The sequence below is a fragment of the Bombus huntii genome, chromosome 8, assembly GCF_024542735.1.
Source record: "Bombus huntii isolate Logan2020A chromosome 8, iyBomHunt1.1, whole genome shotgun sequence".
In the NCBI taxonomy this organism is placed as follows: domain Eukaryota; kingdom Metazoa; phylum Arthropoda; class Insecta; order Hymenoptera; family Apidae; genus Bombus; species Bombus huntii.
Genome location: NC_066245.1, coordinates 14,343,400 through 14,367,695, shown reverse-complemented (window position 1 = coordinate 14,367,695; position 24,296 = coordinate 14,343,400). Strand labels below are relative to the sequence as shown.

Genomic DNA, 24,296 nt, shown 5'->3' with positions numbered 1-24,296 from the left:
GTTCTTTGACATTTCTCGAGGCACCACAGCATTACGATTAGATGGAGCTTCAGACCGAGTACAAGAGAATGTAAATGATGGGAACTGGCAAGTTCATTATAACGCTGTAGTAGGACTGCACAATTGCTCGCAGAACTTTTGTGAATGGCAGTTAATTATAATTAATTCCATATTGTCTGGTCGACAGCTCGTACTGATTTTTCGCTCGACAAGGATCATTCAGAATTGCCGCGAACTTTTAGTTATTATCGGGATTAATATGAATACCAAATTGGTACATCATACCGGTAAGACAACTTCCCACGATTATTTTTTTCACCCTTCATTAAACATTATTTTATAGAGCATGAACTTCTACCAATGCCATCAATTTACCGCTCCTTACGATTTACAAGTTCTTATACTTGGATACTTTAATTTGATAAATTAAATAGACAACTTTGTATGTGTATATCATGTCATAACATGGCTAGCGCATCTTCTAATATATGTATAAGAATTACCTAAAAAGTAAAATTACTTAAAGATACACACTAACCTTATAAAAAGGTATATTTAAAAAAAATTCTATTATTTATATAAACCAATATCTGTATCTCTAACATAGAAGGTCTAAATATAGGGTCTAAATATAGAATTCTATAAACACATATATGAAAGAAAATCCAACAATTTACAATCGAGGCACGCTGTTTAGCCACCACTAAAACAAAGCGCAACTCGATTCAGGAGAACATCGCGCGGAGCAATAAAATTTGACCCATGTTGGTATCGGATGAATTTAGGTTCGCACATATTCGAACACGGATTTTAACTCGAAAATGTCGGAGAATGCAAGACGAACTAGCCGACACCGCTCAGAAGCATATTATCAGTTCGTTCTGCGCTCATAGGAAACCGCAATTTCCACGGATTATACGGACGAAAACTGACTCGCCTGACTGTATAGCGTCGGCCAGGCTAGTGGAATTCATGGGTCGCGGGTTATGCCGCATTCGGTGGTATGTAGTAATTAGCAACATTGCTTCCAGAACCCAAAGGTGGAAGGAGGACGACCGAAGTAGGATCGGGATATCGCCAACACGGATTTCATTCGAAGGAATACAACGCGGCAAATTACTGTTACTATGCGGCCCATCGATTGTTTCGGTACGAACCGACTATCATGATTGACTAGATTTTTCTTTCGAGATTTCGTAACGTTTATTGGATAATATTATATTTTTTATGATAGAAATTTTTAAAAAAGCTTTATTAAAAAATATTTTAGTCTAAAAAAAATTTTTTAATTTCAAATTTTTATAATTTTATCGATTATGTGATTTTTTTTATAAAAATAACAAATTAAATTAAATATAAAAATATAAAATTCTATAAAATAAAGTTTTTCGTTTTGAATCTGATGAATCATCAATAGTTCAAAAACGGCAATAGTGCTTCCCGTGATGTTATAAAACCACTGGAGACAACGCCAGCCCAATTGTTTGAGCTCAGCTTAATATTAAATTTCATAAAGTCTCAAACATCTGTAGCTGAATTATCGTCCTAGTTTGTTGTTTCCTAGGAGAAAGCAAAAACCAAGTTGGATGCAAGAAGACGAAATAATTTCGAACTTCTTCGTCTGATGTCTTTTTTGCTATCGATTTCTGCCTGCCAACTGAACTTCAACAAAATTGCAGGAACAACTGACGCTAATGCAACCTCGTAGATCGTTACAGAACAGCTTAAAATGCAGATTCGCGTGTTACCATTATAATATGGCATGTCGAAGAGTAGCGAGGGCAAAGATTAACCTTAGAATTGGATCCATGAATTTCACATACTAATGCTTAATAACTAGAATCAAGACTATTGCAAAACTATTGCAAAAAGCAGAGGAGGTTAGCTGCAAGTGATTTTTACAAGAAAGAAATTTCATTTCTTAACGGAACCTCTTGACAAATATACAACGCGAGCATGTTTAACTACATAGTAAACTTCTAGTACTTCAACGTAACATCTTCCGCATTAAACGCTTAATTTAAATTACATTCTGTTTTATTTGATGATACGTTATGCGTAAACAAATTAAACTAACAATCGCATACTTTTTATGATAATATAAGAATTAACAGAGACGCGCAATCTAGCGTAAGTCTGTACAATTAATCAGGAAATAGACAATCGGTAACAAACGCAATAGATCTCCAAGTGAAATATTGCATGAATAAAATCATCTTGAGACCCCATTAATCAAAGATGAGATTCAATATACAACAAACTCCGAAGCTACTTTTAAAAATCTGGATAAGATTGTTTATTTATATGAACATCATACGATACATTATCTTATCACTCTCTATTTCTACATTTTGTCCTGATAAATTTGCACACTACGAGGAATACATTTATTCATGGATTCCAAAGGTGTAATTTATATTCCGTCGCTTTCTGTTTCTTATGCGAGGATACGTAGCTTAGTGGATACTTATCAACTTTTGCTGATAATAGATAAATCAAATTTAAATTTGCCATTAAATTGCGTAGCAACTTGACTATTTGTTATTGAAATTAATTAATCAATAGCCAAAAATTATCTGTATGTGAATCTCCTTTTCATATTATATGTAATTAATATATATTCTAATATATAATTAGTTCTTCATATGTATACCAAATATACGTATATATGTCGAGTTGGCGTTAGGTTTAGGGGCGTGTAACGAATCTTCATTCGGACTAGCCATCGTTGTTGTACAATAGAGATTATATTTACTGGTATAAATATTGATTTTTACAAAGTTTGACAAATAACCGTGGTGATTAGACACTCGAGATGTTAATGACAATGTTCTTAGGTTCAATAACGAATCCACGGTCAACGGGGTAACTCTCTGTTAAACGTAGAATATATTTTGAAGCACAAAGTAACGTTTGCTGTGAAGCTCGGTATAATACTGCACGTAAAGACGGTGTGAAAATTCTCCAAGGTGATTGCAAGAATAAAAGACTGATGGGAACTTTCCTTTCCTTACGATCGCGTTTGTTCGTTGCATATTGGTCGGGGATACCAACAAAATTCCAGCCGCGGTTGTTAGGCAGACCCGCATAGAGGTGACATTGCTCCTGCCCGGGGTTTGATTGTTAATACAACGTGTGTCACGCAATATTGGCACTTCTCTGCTAGGTAAAAACATTCATCCCGTGACCGTTGCTACGTACAGCGACCACTTGTGTCACCTCAAACCCAAGCCCAATGTCACAAATCTCGGGCAAACATAATCGGAATGAATCATAACAACTACTTCTAAGTTTTATTATTTAAATACAGCTATAATAAATAGTCTAGACTAAAGTATTGGGGATCTTCCCAAAAATTCCAAAAGAAAGGCCCCGATGTCCTTTCATCTCCGACATATATATATACGTAAATATTAAGAATGCGTAGATATATCTTAGTTTTATGACATAAAAATGCAATTTAGTATTTTGGGAACAATACCTATTGTATCGTATCGTGAATAAAAAGAATTACCAGAATATACTAGAATAAAAAAGAAATAATTGATCATTAATTCTACGAAATATCAATAATGTTAAGAATTAAATATTTTAATTCAAATTAAATACCGTATTTCTATTGTTTGAGATATACATATGAGCTGTTATAAATTATGATCAGTTTACGATTCACGTTATAAATTATGCTGCTTGCGTGTTATCAAATACGGAACAATTTACGCGCTCGTTGCTCGTTTTCGAGGTACGTGCATATGTATGCATGTGTATATGAATGATGACGAAACAGTATTCCGCAACACATACGCACGCGCACTGCACGTGCTTACAATCATATAGTAACACTTCGTTCATTCTCTGTTGATCATAGTCTAATTTCCGTAGAATATACCAAAAAGAAAACGATAGCCGTACCAAAGATTGAAAGAAATAAAAGCACGAGGTATACGACAATCTTTATTCAGTTACGTAACAAAAATTGTGAAGAAATATGAGATATCGTTGGTGTTTCTTCGTATCTATTCATTTCAGGGTTCACGCTGTAGCCACAGCTGATTGTGTTCTATTGCAGTCTAACATTAATAACGAATTTGAATAGTGATATCATGACCCAAAGATCAAATTCCGTAGACATTCGAGATCTACAAGATATACAGACACCTTTTGGAGTATGTTTATCAGGAATCTATAAAAGGTAGAACAAATTTTTTACTTCTATGTAACCTAGGAATAAAAATACTCTGAAACTTATGTACCCATTGTTTATTAATGTCTTCTTATGTTTCTTACAGGAGCTTTGCTTATATAACAATTAAAGATAGATTACCAGTAATTTTAACAAAAATAATTGATACTCTCAGTCGTAACAAAGAAAATATTGCTGAAATATATGGAGAGGTAAAACACACATTTGAAGATTCATTTGATAGAGTCTAGTGACTTATGTATAATGTCTATAACTTTTAAACTGTTTAGAATGCCACAGAAGAAATTAAACAAATAACAGGATTTATCAGTAAATTAAAAAATGAAATAGCAACAAATAAAACTTTGAAACCTCTGCAATTGCTACCCGATAGTAAAGACAATGATGCTGAAGAATGGAATAAATATCTAATAAAAAGAACCGAAATAGAGGAAGGAACACCAACATGGTTTAATACTTCTTGGCTATATTGCGAATGCTATATGTATCGGGCACTTGCACAAGAATTTGCTCTCCTGTAAGTTCCAAGAAAAATTAGTAGTCAGTAGTATGTAATACAAATATATGAACCTTTTTATTTTCAGGAAATCTATGAAAAACTATGATCCTTTCGAACAACAGAAACAGAATGCATTTACAAATTCATTGGCTAGCATAGAAGCACTTTCTACTTATACTGTGAACCTCATACATAAAGTAGGAAATCTATCAATAGTCGAAACTAAAGACGAACTTTTTAAACTTCTTAAATCAAATCTTTGGGGTAACAAGTATGCTTTATTTCCTTCGCTACATTTTCTATCTTAATTTTTTGCATGTTTTCTGGCATCAAATTTATCAGAATATGTTCTTTGTAGATGTGATTTATCTTTAAGTGCAGGAGCAGAAGTTAGTCAAAGTACTAATCCTATAGAAGCATTAAAGACATTAGATAAAGACATTCTTGTAAACAATTTAGAATTCGTTTGGAATTTATTAAGGAACAAAGACAGTGATGATACAAATATTGTAGATATAATACTTGATAATGCAGGTTATGAATTTTTTACTGATTTATGTTTAGCAGCATTCTTAATTGCAAGTAAACTTGCTAGAAAAATCAGGTTTTATGTAAAACGTTATCCATGGTATATCAGTGACACAACAGCAAATGATTTTCACTGGATTCTAACATACATGGAAAATTCACCAAATAAAAGTATACAAGAATTAGCTAACTATCTGAAGAATAATGTATGGTCTATTGAGGTAATCTGTTTCTTTTCTTTTCGCTAATTTAAAAAAATAATTATTACAAAATATTAATATCTTCCATATCTTATTTAGGTAGAACTATATTGGACAAGTCCTTATGATTTTGCAGAGATGAAAAAACGTGACTCAAAACTGTATGCTAAATTATCGGAAGCTAAATTAGCAATATTCAAAGGTGACCTAAATTATAGGAAATTACTAGGTGATATAAATTGGGAATATACAACAGAATTTAGACAATCATTAAGAGGGTTTCATCCAACAAATATCTTAAGTTTGAGAACTGTAAAATCTGATGTATGTGTTGGTTTAGTACCAGGTGTAGCAGAAGAATTATTTAAGGAAGATGAAAGTTGGATGTTTACAGGGCAATATGGACTTATCCAAACTACAATAGCTGGAACTTGTCAATGTTCTAACAAAACATGTTAAAATTCTATGAACCATGAGCTATCAGAAACATTGAACTATGAACAAATTTCTATGTGCTGTTGCATATATTTTGTATTAAATGTGTACTATTCTCACAATTCTGATGCATTTCATCCATTGTATATTCAGTGTACAGAATTGATTGTATATATTATGTATAGTTTATCAATTTCCAACTACAAAAATTACATATGTAATCCAATTATTATAGCAGTTAATGAACACATATATGATTAATGATTATTTAAATTGTATAATAAGTATATGATGCAAGCTATGAAAATAATTATCAAAAGCTACTCTATAATTATATTTCAGTAATTATATCTTTAGTAATTGTCTTTTTGAATTTATTATTATTGAATTAAATATGTATTATATTTTGTATTATAATATCAGTTTTGTAATTGAAATTTTCATACTACAAACTATTTTTCCAAGATAAATGATTTAATTATAGATAAAATACTGTACACGCATAAATATAGAACATAAAATAAAATTTTGCGAATTCTATTCCAAAACCTTATTCATGCTTTTTTATCTTAAATTAGAATTCTTTAAAATCCATGTAAATAATAAGCATTGATTTTTATGTTTCTTATATGTTATGTTATTTTATCCTATACTTGTATATATCTCCTTTCTATAAATACTTAAATAATAAATAATTACTTTATTATCATTATATATATTAATGGCATACTAATAGTAGTATACAATTAGTCTGTATCATTTAATATAATTCCAAATGCATATTTTAATATACCAATCCATATTATAAATTTATATTGAAAAATATATACATTTTTACTTTCATTTATTAAAACCAAATTATACAAAATATTAGTTATGATAAAATAGTATTAAAATAAGGAATGTATTCTTTACCAAATACAATTCACTCTGAAACACTTTTTTTAATAAAATGTACATAACACAATGAGTAACATGTTTCAATAGTAAAAATATATAATTTTTACAGTCATGTGATATATAAATGTATTTGGAAAGGTATATTACTCATAACAAGTATATTTATATAAAACAAAAGAAAATGATGAATCAAAAATATCAAACATCATTTCTACAAAAATAATTTTCACAAAATATTAATACATTCATAATGTTATATTATAACAGCCAATATAAAATACTAGCTTTTGCTAGTTAAAATAAACATATATTAGATTGTAATTATATCTAATTTGATATGATGAAAGTACTAATTGTAACATGTGTTCTCGGAGTTAAAAGAGTATCTCTATTCTATTCCTCTTATCTTAAATTTAAAAAAGAGGATAATAACAATATAAAGTATTAGACTTAAAATTTTTAGTGAATATATACTCCAAATATTTATATGTAGCACCATATTCTACAGTTAAAAGAACTTGCAAACATCCTACCAAGTGGCAGTAGAACTCTTAGTAATTAAAAAATAAGTATTTTAATTTGCATGTACCCATTAATATGTAATATTCATGAATAACATCAATTTGAATTTATAGAAATTAGTTACCTTACTATCAGTAACATTGTAATAATAAATGCTAAAAATGCTTAATATTTATGAAATGCGTTTGTCCAGCAAGCTCTTTTTTAAGACAATTTAAATTATCTTTTCAAACAAATTCTTTAATAATATACAGGTATAAAATTATGATATTTATTGACTATTTTGCTGTATTACAAGAAATTTAACAATAGCTCATACTTTTTAAATCTCTTTCAATAAATATTTATGTTATTTGGGATGCAGTATAATAGTATTCCAATATTGCAGTAACATAAAAAAATCTATATATGTTTCTAATTTTATAATACTAAGGCAGCAATATTAAAAGATTTTAGAATATCTATTTCTTTTGCTCTTATTTATTATTTCCAAAATGTATGTCAATATATGTATGTATAAACAAAAATAAGTTTATTGTTCTATAATACATATTATCTAAACACATAAAATAATTTTATGTTATACAAACTTATGTAGGGAACCCCTCAACATTATGAACAAATTCAGTTGAATACATACAGGATGTTCCAAGAAATATTAATCAAACAAAGATAACATAACATGCTGCTTTAAACTAAAAAGATATATTATTAAATTAGTTAAATTAATGGTAAAGTTCTAATCCTACAAGTACGAAATTTTCAACTACTATTATAACCATAAAAGGTACAAATACATTTGAAACTGGTTAATCTGTTCTAATGTAGATACTGAAACTGACTCTTATGTGTATTTAAAATATATGAGCCTAAAATTTTTATAGTTTTTAAATAAAAGGTAATAATATAAAACTTATATATTCAAATCAATATGATCAGTTTAAACATTGTCAAAAATAACAATATACCTTCCATTTAAAAGATCAATATATTTCCACAAATATAATTTGTGAACTAAATATTCAGAAATGCCATTGTTAAATACATACTAAACTTATCACAAATATTCGATTTTCGTAATGAACGAAGATTTGAGACCGAATATTAAGCAATTGCACAAGTTTACGATTTTAGTAATCGATGTAATTTACGATGTATGAAAAAATAGATAAAAAAGTGAAATAATTGAATCGTTTTTCATACATTGATCATTTAAATGTTACTAGAAAATATTTAAATGTCCAAGAAATAAATTAGTACTATTATACAAACATTCCAAAGAAAGATTAAATATTTCTTGATCACCCTATACACATTTAAAGATTTGTAAAAGACGATAGTATATGTTACTGACATTAGTAACAATTATAATTCTTGAAAATCCCTTATTCATCTTTAATTTCGTTTGCCTTGATACACTAATTATAACAGACAATCCCCACTTTATTTTTTTTCTACTTACATCGTATCATATCACATCGTATAATGTTAACAACAGTAACATATATACGATAAGTTAACAACAAAATTTATCGGGAACATACGTGCGTATCGCGTATTAATTAAGAACATAATAGCTTCGACATATTCGTTTGCTACCTCCAACTATTCCCGCGTTACATTTCATCATAGATCATAGCGATACATTGAGAAAGATTTAAGTGAGATAGAAATGACTTTCATAAACTATTTTTGACATCTGAGTACTTTACTGCCACCTAGTGAAACTATAAATATACACTAGTTAAAAAAAATAAAAACAAATTTTGGAAATATAAACCTACTATAATCCAGTTTTCTATAAAGAAGACGTAAAGAAACGATAAAAATTCGTCACCACTGTGCAAAGAATTACTTTCATTGCTTTCACATTTAGACAACTATCAGAAATGTGACATTTGATCCAACATTAAATGTCTGCCATATAATTGTCGCGTCTGTAAACATATGTATTTGCAGTCCATGTTCAGATAATAGACACAGAGAAGATATGGGACAAAACTCAGCACAGTGCAATCTTTTGTTCCTGAGCTGACATGGCACTACCCCACACGCAAAGTACTCATTCATACCTTAAATTTTGTTATTCTTTTTTGCTTTTTATAATATTTAAATATGAACATTTATAATTCAGCTATCAAATGTATTAAATAACAGTAATGGAAATGACTAATATTCTAAGTCTGCTTTACACAGTTGGGTTCAAGGTATTTGGTCTGAATTGTATGATCATTAATAACACTTGCAGCTACTCCATTTCAGATTGCAACAAAAATTTCTGTAAATTTGATAGTCCCAAGTATTCATACTAGTATCCAATATTTGCTTTATACACTTGTAATTTGTGAAAGAATTGTTACTTAGTGAATGCAGCAAATACCGCCCAAAGGACTGGATTAGCATTAGGTTTAGCAGCTTCTGCTTCAAAGTCAAGGTCCAATAATGTTCGCACTCGTCGCATCGCTAGTTCATAGTCGTCATCTGAGAGAGGTGCAAACGCATTTTCTAATACATCAGCTGCATGAGCTAAAATAACTAAAGCTAATGTTCGCCTATCCATACGGCCAGCATCATTGACCCAGCGACTTAACACGGCTTCTTGAATCTGAGAGATATAAAAAATACATTTTTTATATATAACTTCCCTGTCATTATAATTTTTTAATTTCAACAATCTTTTAAACAAGATTCATACAATCTAATTATGCTTACACTTTTATGTATATATAAATTTATATATAGGTAATACGATGTTACTTTCACTTAAATATAATGAGTGAACCAAAGACATAATCAGTGACTGAAACTTAAATTACAGATATAACGAGTAAACTAAAAAATAATACAACAAGAATTCACCTTTTTTACAAGTCGACTTTTGGCAAGATTATCAGTAAGAGGATGAGTTGTCATATCAAAGAGTAAGAAATTCTGTTTTTCAGTTGTCAAAACTCCTTTCTCAACAAGATTTTTAGCTAATCTTTCTCTAACATTTTTCAACTGATATCTTAATTTGAGTGGATTCCATGTTTCTCCTAAATAAGGAAAGATATTTAAACTATTATAGGAGTATATTATAAAAAATTTGTTATCAAATAAGTATACTTTCATGCTTAACTAACCACTGAGATATTCAATCCAACTAGGAACAGTTTCAGGTGGATCAGTTTCTTTTAGGTGTTTTAAAGCTTCATCTAACAGAACATCTCCTGTAGGAGCATCATTTTTCAGTAGAAGTTTCCTCACCAATAGTCCCTTTTTGCGCATACCAGCTTTTTCTAATTCTACTCGACCACGGAATCCAAGCTCTGCCAAAATACAACCACGTAATCCGGAACTTATGCAATCATTCCAAAATGATGTGTAACCCTATAAGAAAATATATGTTTTAAAACTCAGGTATTGATTCATAATACATTTTACTATGCATGACAGCAAAGAAATTAACTACAGAGTTGACAATAATGTCAACAAACCTCCTTGTCTTTCAGGCCAAGTAATAAAACTTCCTCCATTAGTGTCAATCTGGTTTCCTTATCAGAATCTTGGGATTCGTCGATCTTGGGATTTGAATTAAGATCTTTTTGCATGGTACAGTCTGTATCCATGCCATGACCAGATAATTTATCATTATGGCTAATATCATTAGAGCCATCCTGGCCTAGACTACTACCACTACTGCTGTTAACAACACGTCGTCGTTGTACCAATCCGTCAGTGCGATTCATTATTTGACGAAGCTGTGCTTCTTTTACGATTACGTCCGCGTGTCAAATACGCCACCGTGTCGCCTTTACTTCCGATGATTAGGTGTGTAGTCAACCGTAGTTAAAGCAATCTGGCGGCATGTATTGAACAATACACACTATATTGTTGACGTTTTAAAAAATATGACATATCTTTTCAAGATGGCCAATCTTTACGAACGTTGTTATTTTGTTCCACTAGTATTTTTATTACGCTTGTATTATACACAATTAAAAACAAGCCTCTATACGTTATGCGTAACACTATCGTACTCAACGTAGTTCGTTGTTTCTGCGATACATTTACCTCGGCGCTAATGTTTTCGGAAAGAAACTTATCACAGCTCGATCAAGGCCCTCTCAACTCTCAACACTCATCGAGCCTAGGATGCGAATCGCGCACCGCGTATTACAATTGTTTAGAATGCTCACTCGACTCAGACAGAGAGATCCTGTCATTCGGTCGGTAATATCGGTAGTTTTGTTTACCATCGTTATGTCAAGTTTTCTGTAAAACTTGCTGCAATAATTCAAAAACCCATCTACGTACATATGTATATATACATATGTAATATCTTGTCATGAAAGTTCGTTCGTTTCCTCCGATTCCTCAAATAAATTTTAATGAACAATTAAAACTGAATACGTTTTCTTAAATTATTCTGTTTATGAAATACAACGTCAAGTAGTTTGAAACAAATTTTACTATTTTCAACTATTAATGATTGTATATATATGAGCAATGTATGTATAAATAAAATATGTATAAATAAAATAAAATATGTATATTTTCAGAAAAGTATAAAATTGAAAAATCCCTGTTAATTTGACTTTGTTTAATTCAAAGTACTGAAAATTTTAAATACTACTATCCCTTTTTTTTAAGTTTGTGTCGTTTCCTTTGCAATACCGAAGTAGTTTAACGTTATTATATTTCGATTAGAAGGAGATTCGTGTATTTACAAATATACAAAGCATTTTATTTTCAACCCCACAATATACTTTACAATGGTTAGAAATGCGATTATATGATACAAAGTATTCAAAGACCGCTCCATTTCTGATAATAACCTAACCAACAATAAATCCTCCGGTTAAATCAACTTCTTCCATGCACTGCAAACAGTGAATTTCGAATATTTATCAAACAATAAAATAGCATAACCCGGTTAAAGTGCACATCTTTTTGTATTGTAATTAATGTAGCAACCCTGGTACTATTTTATTAGATCGCAATATTTGCGTATATGGCACTTAATTGCTCTCGTGAAGAATTTACATAATGCAAAATACTAATATTTGAATTATCTAATAGCAACATAAAATAACATTCGTGGCAGATATAACTGAACTACTGCGCTCTGATATATCTCTATTTTATCAGATGTGCTTTTTCTAACCACGAAACTAATATCTACCTATTAATGTTAAGACACCAGAGATTTTCATATGTATCATATAGATATATACATACTATTTTAGCAAGCAATGTCTGTTGGCTCTCTTCGATAAAGGGAAAGACGCTAATATTTAACCAGAACAATGAAAGAAAAATGCTCGTCACCCTCTGTTCTTGTGCATATAGAACCAGTAACACGGTAACGATTATTTTTTATTGCTCGTGAACAATGGAGCGAAACGAAAATTACAGCCTGTGAGGCTTGCGTTGTCGTTTCACAACGAAACATTAACTTTTACAGTTAAACTATACGTGTCCTCGAAAGTACCAATAAAATGATACGTGTTCTCGCGTATACCGTATACTATGTATCCGCATCACTCGATGATGCGTAAAGTTTTGTACGAACGGTTATCTTGGTAAATTCAGAAATATCAATATATTGTGATTGATGTAGAAAAAACTAGTAAAGTATCTAAACTGTCATGACTATAAATTATAGAATAGGAAATGCGCAAGCTAGAAAAAGTTATATTAGTTGTGATAACGATTATTTTTATAATTTCTTGTATGATATTACTTTGTGTTTACTCTTTGCTTTATTATTGTCATTTACATTCAATCTAAACCTAACTCAAACGTAATCCAAACCAAACGCATAATTTCAACATATCTGCATGTTCAACTAACTATCGTGTTAGAAAATACATACGTAAAATGTTTTGTATTCAAGCGGGGTATAATCACTGTATTATCGGGGTTAGTGACACTCTACGGCCGATCGTGGTGTACGCTGATATTGAGCTTAATGATTGTTTCCGGCGCTCAATGTCAACCGTTCAATGTCGGTGTCGGTGCCCACATTTGCATGAAGCAGGTACGAACAAGTACAAATGTAACAAAAATATATTTACAAAAGGAATAAAGTATTTTTTCTGTTTATGTGTGTCAAAGGTATAGAAAATAAAACTCCTTAATATTCACGTTTTTAAGGATTAAAATCTATATATTTATACAGCGTCGTTAATTTTCATTAATAGAAGAAATACTCCGGTATCTATTTTAAGAGGAACAATTTTAATTTGTGATAATAATTGAAAAAGGTAACAATCGCTGATCAAATTTCAATAATTATAATCTATAGATATCTTTTTATCAGTGTATTAACGATCTTCGACATGAATTTAAATGTCGCGCGCTTATTAAATTTTATCAAGTGAAATATTTAAATGTCACAAATCTTTTCTCATATGCCTTTCCCCATACAACTTGGATAAGAAGGATAACTATTCCCCTTTCCTGCTCAATGTCAATTCCACGCCTATACGGCATCGCTGCATAGCTTTACTCTGTACAATAACTTATAAATAGAGGAACGAATAACGGAAATGAAAATAGTCATGTTCTACATCATGTCGAAGATTGTAACTTTTGAAAAAATATATCTATTATGGATAATTGAGTCAAATATCCATTATCTAATTATGATAAAGACTATTTGACGACAATTTTTGATTACACTTGAAAAATCTAAAAATTTGAAAATTCAATAATTGAGACGAATATTTGTTAAAAAAAAGCGATTCAAACAGAAAGTCCTTTAGGCTAAATAAAATTTATTACACGACAAACGAATAAACTATACTGCCATAATAGCAAATCTGTATTCATCGAAAAAAGATGTGATCGACATTATCCATCTGATTAAACAATATAATGGTCTAACCAAGAATGCCCATATGTTCAAATATTTGTTGAAAACAAAAGTTACATATATTTAGACAATCCAATGAGATTACAATATTTAAATGATTCTTTAGTATCCATATATCATACCAATTTATCAAGAAAGATCGTAACGTAAAATTCTAATTCTTATTTAAAATCAAATTATACAATTTCTGTACAATTTCTGTTTATATAGAGGGAAAGGGAGATACACTCTACAATGGGGAGAGAGAAAAAGAGAAAGAGAAGGTAGGAATCGAGGCTGTCGGTGAAGGCGCAACGAGAGGCACGTTCAGTCGTCCGGACCCGCTCGGTCGGTCTAAACAGATGGTACCTGATCGTATTACCTGCTATCGCAGTGGCTCTGTCAGGTCTTCACTCGTGTATAGTGAAATTTTGCTCTTAATTGTGCATTTTTAGAAGAAACACAAGCGTATACCATAGAAAGGATACACTATTACAAACAGAACCAACGATGATTCAGTGGGACCTCTGTTGAACGCATCGATTTTTTACGAGGACAGGTATCAGGTAAGTTAAAGGAATTTATTAACTTGAATTCTGTAACGACCTTTAATAGAATAATGTGGGAACAATGTTAGGGATTATTTCTTTCGTTACATACTTTGATCGATTCGTCAAAATATTGCTTGCTCTTCTTTCACGGTATATTTTATAATTTTATTAGTGGTAACAGGATAGTGAGTGTTTGGCTTGAGACAGCTGTTAAAATATTTTACGAATCACACATTGGTCCGTTGCACAACTTGATATAAATTAAACAAAAGATGTTTTAAAGGTTCTTTTTGCTACAAAAACCTAACCCCAACCTAACCCCAATTTTATTGTCTTATCACTTGAATATTCATGTTGTTTATATATTTTAAGCGAGCAGTTATTAGTCATTCATCGTTATTAGTAAAACATCGTTTGCAGTACGTTTTCAACAACTCTCACTATATGGAAATATTCGATTAGCGCATAAATTACATTGTTGTTTTGCATACATGTTGAATTTTCAACTATCGGAATTTCGTTCGCGCGCTTCTTCTGCTCTCTGTGAATCATTGCCGAGTTCCCGGTTGTCTATGTATTGAAGCCGGGTCTCACAAAAGGGAAACCATGGGAAGAATTGCGTAATCATATTATTCATAATTAACGAGAACACTTTACAACGTTTCGAAGACGCCACTTTAACGATGTGAACGGCGTATTACCATGGATACCATTTCGGAGATGCTAGGTTAATGGCTAAAATCTGCTTATAGGTGATTTTCAGGAAGCTTTTTAGCCTCATATTTCCCATTCTTGTTCGTTTCTTCTTCGACGTCATGTTTCTTTTGTCTACAGATAAATTTTGAGATTTCTTTTGCGTTCGAGACGTTTTCGTGCTAAACAATTATTCACTATAGCAAACAATTACTTGCACCTTGCATTACGTTTACACTGAATGATTCGCTAGGATTACATAACTAACTGTTAACGGTGAATGGTAGAGTTACGATATATTAAGTAACTATGTTAGCTAGCGTACATTAAATTTGTTCTGAACTGCTTTTAAGCGTGATTTTAATTGTAATTTTTACTTAGCGATTAATATTGATCAATTGAGAGAATTATAACTCCTTCGTTTTGGCAAATTTGTTTAAATTTATTTGTATATTTACAATCTACTTTTCAACACCAGTGGGAATAATGAGTAAATTAAGTTTGTAAATTAAGGCTAGAATACAATAGCTGGTAATCATATAGAAGCAATTTTACGATTATTTTTAGTAAGTGAAAATAAAGAGAATGTCAATTAGTTAATAAAAGAAACAGGAGATAAAAGAAAACATAGAAAAATACTTGATTTGTCATGTTTTTAAGATATCGATAAGATTTTTTCCTGAGAATGCACACTGATCTCATCGTTATATGACTAATCCTACATCTTAACAAATACGCAGATTATACTTATGTATGTGTTGGCTTCAAAAAAGAATAAATTTAGTCTTGTGCCACTGAACATTAATTAGAATGATTAGAATATTGTTTCTAAATATATTTGCATATTTCATAACGTTTTTTATGCTCTAATAAAAATTTTAATTTTTGTACAACAACAACTACGTAATTAAATTAGATGATAATCAGCTGGCAATGAGATGAAAAATGAACTGACGCGTTAAGTATGTTTCGTATTTATCAAAACCATTTAGAGCAAAAAATATAAATATCAGTGTGAACATATTTATAGAATCACGTTTATTTATTCTACTAACGATGAGTCACCTTAATCGGGTTAGCGATAGCTAAGCTCCTTATCGTTAACGTTATGTATTTCAGAAACCTCTTTCGATAAACGCTGTATATATTTCACACATATGCATTTTATATGCAAAGGTTATTAATGCAAACTTTTTGTGTAATTAATTATAATGTTACACATATTCTGAACTTCGCTACGGCTTGAATGGAAGCCTGATTACCAAAGATTTATTCACTGATCCCTAAACGAAATGCTATTTTTTAATTGCAGGATATGGTACAGTGAAACTCTTTGGTTTTCATTAGTTTCGCAAGTAAAAATTATTTAAGGATTCGAAATTTTTAATTAAATAAAATAGCAGTAATAATAATAGCAAATAGACTTATCGATCAATGTGGCAATTAAGAAACTTTGTTTAAAAGCAATATGAGAACATCGTTGTATTATAATCATATGGTATCAACTTTTAGGTGAATGAAAAACACGTAATAGTAAAATGTGATTCGCATGAAAACGGAATACTACATGCCTCATCGGCGATACAGTCTACTCGTAATTTATACTTCACGCGTAATTCATCAACCATATATTAACATTCGTTAGATTATCAAAAAACTCTCGAGATTACAGCAAACGAATGGCGTATAATTATAAAGAATTTAATCAACTAAGCAGTCCAGGATTGACGAGCGTGGCCCAAGTAATCTGTCTTAGTCAAGAAACCATGGAGTTTCATAAATTGATTCGTCTACGTGAAATTATTCGGGAAATTGTATAGTTATTGTCGAAGCAATCCTCTCTTTTTCTTACTATTTGATCACCAACTGGTTTCTTTAATGGAAACACCGTACACGGTACATACACCAAATATTCGTGTACCTAAGCAAAAGTGTAAAGATAACTGGTTCATCGAAATGTGCTTACAGTGTGCTTATAAACTACGGAATGAACTCGGTGATATTAAAGTAGAATTTCGTACGCGTCGTTATTTTTCACTTATTGGTCGTAGCCTATGATAGCCACTATTCAATATATTCACAATAGTCGTTATGGCAATTGAATACAGGAGACAAATTGTCGAATCATCCTAGGAAAAACAGATGTACAAAATAAAATCAATTTAAAAAGTATTATAATATACATTACTCACCGCGAGAACAAACAAACACATAAGAAAAGAATGAGTTATTAAATATACGATATTTGATGCTAAAAAATGGAATTATATCACTACTTCCGTAATAGAAATTCATTGCATCAATATATTCGGTTCATTCATAGGATAAGGGACAATTTGATTTTTTATATAATAATCGGGTCATTTAAATGTTACACTTCGACGGATATTATCAGAATGATTTCACGCGGAAAAATTACAAGCGCTGAAAATGATTCGCGATTAACTGCATTCGTTGAACCGCATTGGTGTGGCTCATCGAGAAATGAAAGCTTTCGAGTGAAAGTACCGTGTTTTTTCTGCCGTAAATCTTTTATAACACAATGCAATTCGACGTTGTGATCTTGAATAAACGAACAGACGAACGACCAGTGTGTCACAACGTGTTTCAGTCTCCATAGGACGAGATGTAAAACAAGTAACTTGTCTTCGCTTTGTTCATGGTTACTTATGCGCGTTTAACAGAGGCCAGCAGCGAAATAGATAAAGAGAGAATATCATTTAAGTGGCGCATGGAGTGAAAGTCCGAATATAACGAGTGCACGGGGTCTGCCAATAGCTGTTTCACGTGCTGCATAATTAATGTCGTTTCACAAATAGGAACGTACGCGATATTGTCGGATATTAGCTTTTGTTCCTTCGATTTTCTTTTCTATTTCAAATGTACGCGATGGCTGTGCATGGGAAAAGTTGTGAGTAGTAGATACACCGAAATTTTGAAGGAACGTGACCGTCGTCAACCTTAATTTACCAGACTATGTTAAAATATAATGTTAATTTTGCGAATAATTCTCGTTGTTCAATTTTACAGTAAATTGGTAGAGAGTCATGTAGTGGACCGTGAATTTATCATGTAGAATCGATTTAACACGCGTCAACCACTTTGAAAAAACGATACTGTCTTTTAAACCGCTACGAAACTCACTGTCTCGCGATGAAAGCTACAAAATACAGTAAAGGCGGACGAGGGTTAAAAATGATCGATTTATATATAAAGTCTCCGCACCTTTGACTAAACCCCCTGTAATTTGTAACTTTGCGAAAACAATCTTCTCGGTACATGCGTCGATGTAGGTATACATATCTCTGTCGTTGATCAGAATTCGAAGCACGTTGTTGCGGTGGATGAACGTCCTTAAAAAGAGAAATATCCAGGAAAATTTAAAAGATAACCTGGAAAGGAACGCGATTGCACAAACGCTCGAATTGCAACGTGGGATACGCATAACTCAGGGCTATACTCGCCCCTATTTTTCTACAGCTTGCAGTAAAATTGCGGCTGTCCAAGAGCTGGCGGGCATGGCTCGCGTTCCACGGTTTCGCGTATTGCCATTTAAGTTATCACGTTCGCAGGGACGCGGACCAGTTCCATATCTTGAACTTTAATCGGCCAGCGTCACGGTAGAACGAACCCATACGCGCGTATCACACGTGTCACGGCACCTCCCCGTTCTCTTCCGAACGTACCCCTTTCGCTCTTATGCTCTGATAATAATTCGCTCGACAGATATCAAAACAGCCTCGAGCCGACAGCCGAGAAGGCCGTCTATGTCCGACCATATCGTGAGATTATTATTATATATGGATTTCATGAACCGGTCGTCCGTATTTGCTGACATCCTGGCGGTTACGTAACCAGCTAAGAAGGTCCGAAAGCAGCACACGCTTTACGCGTGCCAACCCCAAAATCGGATATACAGAGTGATCGTCCTAATGATCACCGAAGCGTTTCGATTACTTCCGCTAATTTGTCAGAAAAAATATTTGGAGAACAGATCGTTAGTTTTTAATGGGGTAAGACGTTCTCGGCGGTTATAGCTTCACAATCAAGCTGGTAAATGCAAAAATAGCTAGAGTTAACGGCTAATACGATATGTCTTCACGTTTTTATTGTATCTATCAATCGATCTTTATATTAGGAATGATATAAGTGTGTGATCACTATTTTTAAGAAAAGTACGACTCATAAGTGGAATTTTATAATTTCCTAATTTCATAATTAATAATTTACTTAATAATTACTGGTAATGCACTAAGTTATATGCTGTTAAGGTGTAATTTTAAGAGTAATTGCTTTGATCTATTTCGATTGTGTAATACAACCGTTTTATTAACATTAAATCAGATGATAATCGGTGATGTGTTAAGAGGTTTTCTATACCGTTAATTATATGTAAGTCTGAGATTTATTTTGCTAAAATTTACGCTTCTTCTTTGAAAATAGAAAAATAGGCTATGGATTACATGAAAGTGAAAGAGGAACATTATCGAGCTAACCGTCGATAAACTGCCCAGTTGGCTACAGATTACTCTCTTGTTTCTTTTCCTTTTTTCGTCGAAATTGCCACTGCTATTTACACAAATACGAGCCGTTAAATTACGCATCATACTATAAACAACTTTTATATAAATTCTCCTTACGGTTAAATCGAAAGTTTTATAAACAGCAATTTATACTAACATTAAAAAAAATTTAACGCAATCTACAACATATTAGCAACTGACGTACAATTTAAAGAAAACGCATATATACGATAATAATTTATGTTACTTAAATTTAATCCAGACTAAGGCCAAAATACTACTTAGAAAATATATTAGAACATAATTTTTGTGAAATAGCATCAGATATGATTCTTCGTTCTCTGGACTTACTTAAAGAAATATATACTTTATATGCTATTCGTAAATGTGGCTCTCGAGAGAAGTTGTCCTTGTCCTTGAGCAGGTGGTAACACATGACGGCTTTGAGTTCAAGAAACGATGGCACACGTGTTTTTAGATAATCCCATATGAAGTGTTAATTATGTTTTGTATTACTATGTTCGATGTGAATAGCGAACGTACGTACAAAAATTAAATTGTCTCATGCATTCACAATCGCAGCACAGCAAAGCACAGGAAAATCATTCAGAACATAGACAGTTATCTTTATCATATGACATTTTGTACTACTTTATGTAATGTCGCCTTTTCATATACCGTCAAACGCTAATTTACATTCCTGTCGTTCGCACTGTTCTATTCAAGCAATCCATTTAACTGTGCATCTTACGCGGTCGCCCGCGGCTAGGTTTTAACCCGGTAACCAGCGAGTTTTCACGATCTCCTTCATGATCCTCGTATGCGACCTCAATCGCTATCAACCATTGCCTGCATGATCATTTCTACGGCCGACATTCGACGCATTTAAATTCTACACCGTTGTCACAGGCTGGAAAATCTTGTTTCGTATTCACCGTGATCGAGTCTAGCCACAGATCGGAATACGCGTCGCGTCGTGTCGTAGCACCTGAACAAAGAACATGCCGGTGCACAGCGTTCAATACGTCGACAACTTCTCTGCATTTCATCCTCGATGGGACAATTTAGCGCGTGAGTCCGTGCTTTAATTGAAGCGACGAAGAGAATGTAACTTGTGTTCTTCATAGTCAGGAAACGTTTCTAGAACGAACGTTCAACATGCTTGTAAGTTGCGACAGCTGAGTACGTAAGTATTTGTACTTAAAATGGATTCCTCTTTATCTCACCGTTTATCGATTCGTGTTATTTATGTGTATCATATTATCTTAACAAAATGTTACTTTTCGTATATTATAATTTCGAGCCTGCTTTCTGTGTTAAAACAAGCAATATTTGCATAAGTTAGGAGAAATTAAAGGTTATTTTGATGTGTTTAATGAACGCGAAACGAAAGTTTCTCGACTCAATAGAATTCACAGTAAGTTCGCATATGACGGTTTTCCATTGTAATAGATTTCCTCGGATTGTATACATACGTTCCCAAGATTGAGTCATCGTAACTGCGTTATGTAAGGATGAGATTACCGCGTTCGAGAATGAAAAATATATTAGAGACAGCGACCGTATGTACAGCCTCAGAACCAGAGGACTGAAATTTCATATGAAATAACGCCAATCTCCTTGTTAACGAGGATAGTTAACGTGCAGAAACGACAAACAGCTTCTAATTTCATCTGTTGAATAGTAATCATTTAATTGTCACCTTGAAGATGCCAAATTTTTCCAATCTTTCAGCAAACCGACTTATTCAATTTCGACTTATTTAATAAAATAGAATTTGATTCGCATAAATTCATAGCATCTTTTAGGATTTTTCAAGTAGAAGTTTTTAAAACATAAAAAATCGTTTTTACGGAGCTCAAACTATCTGAAAGTAAAAAATAAAAGTATCGAATGTGTGAAATACAATTTAGTACTCTGACTTCTGAGTCAGAGCCAGAACCAAGCGGGAGATTTATTTTTGTGAAAGTTTGGCATTAACGATCTACGTGATCGAGTTGACGGCCCTTTTCATGGCATTGGACCATGGCTGGGGATAGTGACTCAGGTAAGAGGATTCCTTTGGTCATTCATAAAAATTCCTGTCTGCGATCCGGGGGCGAGTGTTCTGATTCTCAGAGTTGGATGAATGAAACTAGACACCGTTCAATATCGACACCTCTGACGTTCAAGGATTCTCTTTCGTGCTGTCGCTATCTCATTTCTAGTTCCCCGATAGTTCATTTGATATATCAGATGACCACGAGAAAAATCGGCGCTTCTTTGCTACTTCATCCGTTACGCATCGTATTTGTGCCGTAAGTGACGTAACTGCCTCATACACGTGGGAAAGCAAAAACAGAGCAATTGCGGAGCTAGTGAACCGTTTGGATGACATTTTCAATATATATGGAAATTTTATATGAAGCATTAAACGTTGTGGAGAACGATTTTGATTTTATAAAAAGGCTTGTTTCTTTCTCGTTTATTAATTTTAAGCCTGTGATTCGAACTTCCGAAAAATTATTTCTCTTTTGATTACACAATTTACCCTGTTTTAATTTAAACGATGCCTTAACACAATTATTGGACTGGTTTGAAGTGAAGATTTAGAAATTCAAATGTAAAATGCACGAGCAACGTAAAGTTTCACCATATTGGGGAGCGGCGAAGCCAAGAATCGACTGCATAGAACTTTCCAACTAGCCGAAGTGCGTGGAAAAGACCAAGGACGGGAAGATCGTTCGGCAGGAAGAGAAGCGATTAGAAGAAGGAGCGGTTAAACCGGAAAGTCGAGCGTGGCCGAAGATACCTCAGAGCAAAACGATCTTCGAACAAGCTAGTTCTCCGAGCAACCACGATTACCTTCGTAATTGCTCGCGTCGTACGTATCGGACTTCCGGTCGTGAGCTCTTAAGAAGGATACGTGGTCCAGGACTGGCGCGTGTCCTTGCGCGTACCACGAAACGCGAACAACTAGACGCGGGGCAGTAGAATTCTTTGTATCAATGTTAGAAAAAGGGTATAGAGTTAGATACCTGTCTATTACGAACCTGTTTCTGTTACAGTACTAGGTTGTTGGATCGTCTGATTTTTATATTCCACTGATGCGTTAACATTCGTTGAGATTCTTAAGTAGTTTCGGTCAACACGAGTCAGACTTTTACAGAATCGTATTTAAGCGACATTACAGGGCGATATTACATACTATAGTTCTTAATTTAGAAGTTTATCTTAGATTACGAAGATAAACTTTAAATAGATAGTTTGTAAAATGTTTTGGTCATTGGCGGTTATAAATGATTAATATGTAATATTATCCTACAAGGCTGTTAATATTAACTACGTTTCCTCTATAGGTAGTAAAAATGTGGTTTCTAACTACGTATACAACACAACTTTCAGATACCTATACATATCTCTTATAACCAGTTTTCTGAGAAGATGCGATCGTTACATGTTGGATGTCCGGTTGTTCTTTATGAACTCTTAGGAAACTCAGGATATGTCCTTGCGAGCCTTCGACACGTAATATTGAATCCTTTTTCTATAATCCAGCTACCGCGGCTGTAGCCGTACAACGAGTAGAAAAACAATAATTACATTGTGTAGTGGATGTAGAAGCTAATAAGTTGTTACAGTCGCTGTCAATTTTATAGTCTGATCTTATTCTTCACTTCTTCAAATATGATAGCGAGGACTTGTTTCCCAGTTAAGATTAGTTGGTTGTTAATTTCACTAGAAATATATTATTTATGGTTATGTGGATAGTATTCCCATTAAAAAACTTCACTTGAAGTTATGTCTGCAATTTGCCACTTTCGTACAACTTTCACTCGATATATCTAATAACATTTCATTTACTTTCGATTTTATTGTGCATATTACTTGTTTATTATAATTCAGTAAAAATATTCAGTGTTCTTTTTCAAAGAACCGAAATATTTGATATATTTTGACAAAAACATGCATAAATTTTACGCCGGGAATATATTTTTCTTTTTTTTTTTTTTGGAAGATCAATTTCACAGTTACACCGTTATTATATATTTCCTGTTGCTTCGTAGAATTGACTACAGTTTCCTAGGAAACGTAATAAATCGTTATAATTACGGAACCAATCGATTACACGATACAAAAGTCTACAAAACAGAGAAGCGCGTAATAGACGAGCGACGAAACTCTATCGTTCACCGGCGGTTTCTTGTAGTTAATTCATTTTGAAAGCCTATCAATATTCTTGCAGCACTTGCACAACGTGTACACACGAAGAGAAACGGGTGTTGGTTGTCGAAGCGTAGAAAGCATTAAAACGAAAAGTCACGTACTACGTAAACACGTTCGATGATCGAGGAGTACGTTTTTGATTCGTCAATGTGATCGTAGTCCCGCCACGATCTTTAAGTTTCTTGACACCCAAACGC

The 24,296-nt window shown here is 32.7% G+C and overlaps 3 protein-coding genes across 6 annotated transcripts in view; 2 read left to right on the top strand and 1 right to left on the bottom strand.

The window, feature by feature from the left end:
• The first annotated feature begins 3,629 nt into the window (after nucleotides 1-3,629).
• On the top strand, nucleotides 3,630-6,419 carry LOC126868704 (damage-control phosphatase ARMT1-like). The gene is made up of 7 exons (XM_050624493.1): nucleotides 3,630-3,940; nucleotides 4,030-4,192; nucleotides 4,290-4,395; nucleotides 4,474-4,721; nucleotides 4,789-4,974; nucleotides 5,062-5,452; nucleotides 5,531-6,419. Exons 2-7 carry the CDS (start codon nucleotides 4,104-4,106, stop codon nucleotides 5,888-5,890), a joined length of 1,380 nt encoding a protein of 459 aa, XP_050480450.1. The 5' UTR covers nucleotides 3,630-3,940; nucleotides 4,030-4,103; the 3' UTR covers nucleotides 5,891-6,419.
• A 1,380-nt stretch (nucleotides 6,420-7,799) lies between these two features.
• LOC126868711 (Golgi phosphoprotein 3 homolog sauron) lies at nucleotides 7,800-11,433 on the bottom strand. The gene is made up of 4 exons (XM_050624503.1): nucleotides 10,765-11,433; nucleotides 10,411-10,657; nucleotides 10,148-10,323; nucleotides 7,800-9,893 (listed from the first exon to the last, which is right to left on the bottom strand). The coding sequence occupies exons 1-4, from the start codon at nucleotides 11,014-11,016 to the stop codon at nucleotides 9,645-9,647; spliced, it is 924 nt and encodes a 307-aa protein (XP_050480460.1). The 5' UTR covers nucleotides 11,017-11,433; the 3' UTR covers nucleotides 7,800-9,644.
• A 3,007-nt stretch (nucleotides 11,434-14,440) lies between these two features.
• LOC126868692 (uncharacterized) overlaps nucleotides 14,441-24,296 on the top strand; it is a 41,835-nt gene continuing 31,979 nt past the window's right edge. For 3 of the 4 annotated variants that reach the window (XM_050624451.1, XM_050624450.1, XM_050624457.1), the window contains exon 1: nucleotides 14,441-14,692. The gene's annotated coding sequence lies outside the window, so the exon portion shown is untranslated. Of the gene's footprint in view, nucleotides 14,693-20,862; nucleotides 21,058-24,296 lie in introns of those variants that run through there. The other variant, XM_050624454.1, reaches the window with a different exon arrangement.

Bases quoted from the DNA above. Each gene is read 5' to 3' on its own strand.
- LOC126868711 (XM_050624503.1), bottom strand. From the start codon at position 11,016: ATGAATCGCACTGACGGATTGGTACAACGACGACGTGTTGTTAACAGC. The intron at 10,324-10,410 runs GTTAGTTAAGCA...TTCCTTATTTAG, and splicing joins TTGGATTGAATATCTCAGTG to GAGAAACATGGAATCCACTC. The intron at 9,894-10,147 runs GTGAATTCTTGT...TATATCTCTCAG, and splicing joins AAAGTCGACTTGTAAAAAAG to ATTCAAGAAGCCGTGTTAAG.
- LOC126868704 (XM_050624493.1), top strand. From the start codon at position 4,104: ATGACCCAAAGATCAAATTCCGTAGACATTCGAGATCTACAAGATATA. The intron at 4,193-4,289 runs GTAGAACAAATT...TGTTTCTTACAG, and splicing joins TTATCAGGAATCTATAAAAG to GAGCTTTGCTTATATAACAA. The intron at 4,396-4,473 runs GTAAAACACACA...TAAACTGTTTAG, and splicing joins TTGCTGAAATATATGGAGAG to AATGCCACAGAAGAAATTAA.